This window comes from Oncorhynchus mykiss, chromosome 4 (assembly GCF_057628025.1).
Source record: "Oncorhynchus mykiss isolate SJ-2025 chromosome 4, ASM5762802v1, whole genome shotgun sequence".
Lineage (NCBI taxonomy): Eukaryota > Metazoa > Chordata > Actinopteri > Salmoniformes > Salmonidae > Oncorhynchus > Oncorhynchus mykiss.
This window is the reverse complement of record NC_143025.1, coordinates 65,417,693-65,424,116: the sequence shown is the minus strand read 5'-3', so window position 1 is coordinate 65,424,116 and position 6,424 is coordinate 65,417,693. Positions and strand designations below refer to the sequence as shown.

General features: G+C 40.5%; 1 protein-coding gene across 2 annotated transcripts; it reads right to left on the bottom strand.

Annotated features, from left to right (window-relative positions):
• hddc2 (HD domain containing 2) lies at window positions 1-5,550 on the bottom strand. 2 transcript variants are annotated; one of them, XM_090233456.1, is made up of 6 exons: window positions 5,417-5,550; window positions 4,195-4,316; window positions 3,898-4,000; window positions 3,727-3,795; window positions 621-759; window positions 1-514 (listed from the first exon to the last, which is right to left on the bottom strand). In XM_090233456.1, exons 2-6 carry the CDS (start codon window positions 4,251-4,253, stop codon window positions 381-383), a joined length of 504 nt encoding a protein of 167 aa, XP_090089582.1. In that variant the 5' UTR covers window positions 4,254-4,316; window positions 5,417-5,550; the 3' UTR covers window positions 1-380. The 2 variants fall into 2 exon arrangements, with proteins under 2 accessions (XP_090089582.1, XP_021456024.3); XM_021600349.3 differs by lacking the exon at window positions 5,417-5,550 and adding an exon at window positions 4,480-4,603.
• Window positions 5,551-6,424: the final 874 nt, after the last annotated feature.

Here is a 6,424-nt window from a genome sequence, read left to right as displayed (position 1 = left end):
TAATAATTATAACCAATGGTTTTAATGAAGCCTCACAGCTTTAAAGGTCAAACAACTCAAAACAAAATAGGTGCATCTTCTGATGCATCACAGGAATTGTACAGCCAAAATATGTGCACATCCAGAAACGTTCAATATAGACAAATGACTTTCAAAGTCTTGTCCATCTATGTAAAATAAAAGTAGCACTTTGGGAGTAAAACAGGGCACACATTTGTTTTCAAGGATAGCCCATTTTTTGCTACAACTCACCAACCAGAACCAGGTTTCCATGACAACATTCTACCACATCATGTCATGTGAGGATCAGTTAGAACAGTGGCTACCACAACATCATTGACACAAGCGGAGTGTAGCATCATTCAGTGGAAATGTTGAAGTCAGGAGGAGTCTTTTCTTGGTTTCTTGGACTCTGAGCTCCCAGACGACCCATCACCTCCAGCTGCCAAGTGACCAGCTCTCTCTTCATTTAGACTCTTCACAAACTGGATTACCTCTGGGTGGTGGAATCGGCCTGAGGTGGATGGAGATTTAAAAAACAAAAATTACACCACCTTTAGATAGCCCATAGAGCCGATCATCAGCCCTCACTACTAGGTTAAATGAGATATAGTACCTACCTTGTGTAGAATCAAAAAACTCCTGTAGCCTGCCTGGTTTCCCCTCCAGCTCCTCATACTCGTGGGCCTGCAGAATCATCTCTAGCAGGTCAAACTCTTTCACCAGCTTAGCCTCAGCGCTCGTCTGGCTCTCATACTCCTGGGGACACACAGTGTGGGAGGGGTTTGAGCAGTGGTTTAACTGAGCTGGAGCTACCCGGAGCTGCAGCTCAGGCACCTTCGTTTAAAGAAAAAAGTAGGATAAAAAGTAGAATCATAAAAGTAGGATAAACCAAAGTTCGGATTATGCCAAATAGGGTAAGGGTTATGGAAGCTAGGTTTAGGCAAGGACCTTAATTGGGGAGGACGGACTCGCGCTAATGGCTGGAGCGGAATTGTATCAAATACATAAAACACATGGTTTCGATGTGTTTGATGCCATTCCATTTACTCCGTTCCAGCCATTATTATGAGCCGTCTTCCCCTCATCAGCCTCCACTGTAGGGAAGTTAGGGTTAGAGTTGTGGTTGAGGCTGGTTGTGGACATGAAGCTAGGGTTGAAGTGGAACTGACAGCGTTTTAACTACTTTGCAGATATGAAACAGACATACAATCCTAATATCAGTCAAACATATCCAATTCCCGGGTTTATGCTACAAAACCAAGTTTATAAGAGCTTTTCCAAATAGGCTCTATTTGACTCAAAATTCCATGACGTACACTAAGGCATTGTTGTCAGAATAGATTGATGCAGTTCAATGCATGGTTAATATAATTCATAAACTATCAAAATAAAGAAAGTCGCACACTCCATATATAAACTCCCAGCAATTGAATGGGTATTTACCAACGTTTCGGCATCACTGTGCCTTAAGAGCCATCTTTTTTTGGTGTCATTTGGTTAGCTAGCAAAAAATGTGAATCGCTTTGCTAGTTAGCTATGCTCAACTTGAATGACTGTTATCTAGTTAGCATTTTGTTTGTAAATTCACTCTGGCTATCTAATCCGATTTCAGATTTCACTCTGGTCCGAGTGTGCCAGAATAACTGATGAATTTACAAACGCGCAACACCCACTGAATATGACCGGTGTCAGTAAACGTAGGCAAAAAAGGTTAACAGTCACCAACGCTCTAGATAACATGTAAAGAGCCTAACCAGCTCTGCTAGGGCGAGTAAAATGGTCAGAGAGAGGTGTTTTCTCATTTGTGTCTGGAAGTAGTTTGCAAGCTAGCCAAATTTAGCCAGTTAGCTTGGGTGCTTGACTGCCATTGTGAGGAACGCTCGGATCAACCCTACTTACTCCTCGGCCAGAGCCTCCAGTGTCAAATGTGCAGTGTGCGCTCTGAACACTTATCTATTTGTCAATCAAATGTATTTTGCATTGATCAAATGGGCAGGCAGGCAAGTACCCATTCAGTTGGCAAAAAGTAGGTTGGGATAAGCACGCATTTGGCTGGCAAGTTGCAGAAGGACGAGCAGGCAACTATTCCACCATCATTAGTGCAATTTTGATGCCCAACAAGCTTAAACATTTTGAGAGAGTTTATCTAATGTTCCCTATATTTTCGTTAATCTCGCTCTGGCTAGAATTAGTTGCTGATCTCGTTGTTGCTGATGTGGATAACTGAGGGATAGAGCATACCGTTTCAAGGTTGTTTGATCAAAAGGACTGAAAAGTTCCCAAATGTAATAGGACTCCCATAGTATTTACATATTTGCAGAAATCCTTTCAGGTGTATTTTGTGGCTTTTGGCGAATGTGTTATAATGATCTAAAGTCGCGCTGTTGCTACTAAACACACAGTCCAGTTCGAAGTACATGTTGGCAGGCCTTGATGGCAAATGGCTTATTTGCATAAAGGCCTTCTGAAGTTCAGATTGGCTATGACGCACCGGTCTGCGTTGACTCCAGTCCTGGACGAGACAGATGTTTTAATTAGGTTCTATTTACTGCAATTACTATTACATTCCCAAACGCATGGCAGCTTACACACTCTATATTTATTGTTATAGTTCTGCCCCTGAGCAAGGCAGTTAACCCACTGTTCCCCGGGTGCCGAAGACGTAGATGTCGATTAGGGCAGCCCCCCTCACCTCTCTGAATCAGAGGGGTTGGGTTAAATGCGGAAGACACATTTCAGTTGAATACATTCAGTTGGACAACTGACTAGGTATCCCCACCTTTCTAAGAATTTATGAAAATGTGGAAATGACCATATCTAAGTGCTCGCTTGTCAGGAAAGAAAAAGAGTAATATTTTTCCTGGGGGTGTATATGAACACATTTTAATAAGATTTCATGTTGAGGGGCCTCCCGAGTAGCGCAGCAGTCTAAGGCACTGCATCTCAGTGCTTGAGGCGTCACTACAAACCTGTGTTCGTTCCCAGGCTGTTTCAACCGGCCATAACTGCAAGTCCCATAGAGCGACGCACAATTGGCCCAGCATTGTCTGGGTTAGGGAAGGATTTGGCCGGTGGGGCTTTACTCGGCTGATCGCGCTCTAGCAACTCCTTGTGGCAGGCTGGGTACCTGCAGGCCGACTCCAGTCATCAGTTGAACAGTGTTTCCTCCGACACATTGATGTGACTGGCTTCCGGGTTAAGCGGGCTGGTGTTAAGAAGCGTGGTTTGGCGGGTCATGTATCGGAGGACACATGACTCGACCTTTGCCTCTCCAGAGCACGTTGGGGAGATGCATCGATGAGACAAGATCGTTATTGGATTGCAATTGAATATCATGAAATTGGGGAGAAAAAAGGGGTAAAATACAATTATTATTAAAAATTAAAAAAACTCCCAAAAATATGATTGCATGTTGCTGTCAGTTCCACTGTCAGTTCCACTTTAAGGTTAGGGTAACCTATTGTGCTTATAAGCCTGGGTTATCTACAATTCAACGGCCTTAGTGGGAGTGACGATAGAATTCTGTGGGCGTGACTTACTGAAAAAAATGTTGGTCATCATTTAATTTTAGTGAATCACGTGTCTCCAAGGCGGAATGTAAACTGAGGTGCACAAGACACGTACAAGGAAGGGTTAGGAGGAAGGTGTTGTGGGAGATGATTGAACACATACTACAGGCACATAAAGGTGAATGTAGCAAAGTGGAAAACCGCTATGACTGACCTCCCAGAGTTCATAGATCTCTTTCCTCATGCCCTCCTGGAGAAGACCAGTGAGGTGCCTCATTGCTTCCTGAGAAAGGACAGATTGTCATTGGCTGATATTTCTGAGGAATTTACAAATCTACAATATCCTACATTTTGACACCATGGAAGGTTTGTAAGAATAACCTACCTCTTCCCTTTTGTGTTTCTCTGCTTTACTAACGTTGTCTGCAGGTGCAATATCACCCACAATGCATTCTGCCATGTCATGAACCAAGGCCAACTTCATGCACCTACGAGAGAAATGTAGGTAATTCATTACAAAAATGATTCCATAAAGACCTGAATCAAATATAATAATTCATTGTAGGCCTTACCTAGTAATTAAGCGTGAAAAAGTCAAAGAAAATAATGCAACGTTTATAACAAATTATACAGCTACGATGTTTGAAGTTTGAACATGATCTAATGTACAGAACAACTTTACCTTTCTTTATTGACGTTGTGATCTGCTATCGTCAGAGCCATCATGGACATTCTGTACATGTGGTCAGACACACTCTCCGGCTGTTTCACGTTCCTGTACACCCAGCCCGTCCGTGGCACGCGCTGCAGGATGGAGGTAAAGAAATTGTTGACAAAAAGCAGCCATAAAAAAAGGTAGGGTAAGTTATACTATTCATTGACGTCATGTAAACAAACGTGGGTTGAAATTGTGCTTTGTCACATTAATAGTGTCGTTAAATAAACCTTATCGTAATCAATGGCTTACTTTCAGTTGCCCAATAAGTTTCATAAATTGCAACATATTTTTCATGCTGTCGGAGTTTATGGAGGCGGCCATTGGTATCTTGTCGAACCGGTAGTAAATAAAAGCATGGCCAGAAATGTGTGCAATGCTCAAATCTTGCCAATAGATGGAATCATAAACAAGGCAATGCACAAACCATAAACCCAGCACTGGCAGAACTGGTGTCTTATTAGGCCTAGTATACTAGTTGACATTATGTACAGATTGTTTATTTGAAAATGAATTACATTTCTAACACATAAAAGGCATCATGCCATTTGCACACACTGTATATAGACCTTTTTTTTTATTTATATTGTGTTATTGACCGTACCTTGTTCTCAACTAGCCTACCTGGTTAAATAAATGTGAGAAGAAAAAAAAATTATAATAACGTTTTTAAATGTTAACAAAGTTATTTTTATGAGCAATAACGCTAATATGATACATTACAATTTTACTATTTTAAGCTGTAAATTGAAGGTCCATGGGGAGGTGTCATAATACCCATATAACGTATGGCTGTCATACAAGGAAATGGTTCCAATCGATTTTCCACTATTCATTTTTCCTATAGGAGATTTTAGAAGCACTTAAAATAAGGGCTGTGATTCGTGTAGGCTTACCCTGGCGTGACATTTCTATAACCATGTACATTTCTCTCGAACAAGGTGACTTTTATCATAATATTCGTCTCTATTTACTCTTGAGATTCGAAAATGCTAATTAACGTCAAAGTAGACAACATGCAAAACTACAAATCCCTGCAAGCTCCTGCACGTCATCTCTAGCTGACACCTTTGCTAACAGGTATTGTGTCAATTTAAAATGTTATCAAGACAGTTCACAGAATTATCAATTTAAAGAAATGTAGTCAATTTATTAATTAGTACATTTAGCTCAATCCAGAGATTCTTACCTTTGCCTCTCTTCGGCAGTCTCGTCCAGATCATCATGGCACTTGTAGTTCTTTATGATAGCCACATTAGCAGCTAATTCGCATTTCGTTTTGGGGGGTAAATACAAATATATATATTGTCCTAGAGCGTTTTACACAGTTCTCAAAACGTCCTGCCAGGGTAAACCTACACGAAACACAGCCCTTATTTTAAGTGTTTCTAAAATCCCCTATGGGATAAACGATTGGAATCATTTCCGTTTGACAGCCATACGTTTAATGGGTATTATGACACCTCCACACCTTCAATTTACAGCGCAAAAAAGTCAAATTGTATCGTATGAGGGGGGGGGGGGGGGGGGGGGGCATTCTATTGCTCATAGAAATCACTTTGTTAACATTTTAAAAATGTGTTATTCTGCGTTTTATATGTTAGAAATGTAATTAATCTCCCGCTAGGTTTTATGGGTATTATGACTCATACGGTGGTACTCTATGCAGCCGTTTATATCGCAATATCAAATCATTTCTGGGTAACAATTAAGTACCTTCATATGATATTCTTTTCTACTTAAAATGGTCAAAATTCAACAACAATTTATTATTAGCTGTTATTGGCAGAGAAGTTTGAAACTCTCTTTATTATTGGTCGATTATCTAATTTACCGCATGGTGACGTCATCAGGCAGACCAAAACTCCCATCTTTTCAAACAGCTCTTATACTAAAAGGGCATTATTATAATTTTCAGAATTTCACATAATGTGGACATATATATAAAACACAGGAAAATCATGTTTTTGACTACACTGGCCCATTGCACGGAGGAAAGTTTGGCTTAATGCCCAGGAAATGAATCTTCTAAACAATATATCAGGAATCTCTCATATCAGAAAAATGCCTTTAACTTTGCATTATGACGTCTGACCTATACACATAGTTTCCCCGAATGTGTAAGAACTAACAAAGTTTCTAAAGGAATTATCTGTTTGATAGAGTCAGATTCATTTTGTAGAAATTACCGATAGTG

Excerpts from the sequence above, each read along its gene's own strand:
- hddc2 (XM_021600349.3), bottom strand. The coding sequence starts at position 4,551 with ATGGCCGCCTCCATAAACTCCGACAGCATGAAAAATATGTTGCAATTT. Across the intron at positions 3,796-3,897 it reads AGAAACACAAAAGGGAAGAG|GAAGCAATGAGGCACCTCAC; the intron begins GTAGGTTATTCT and ends GTCCTTTCTCAG. Across the intron at positions 515-620 it reads GTTTTTTGATTCTACACAAG|GCCGATTCCACCACCCAGAG; the intron begins GTAGGTACTATA and ends CATCCACCTCAG.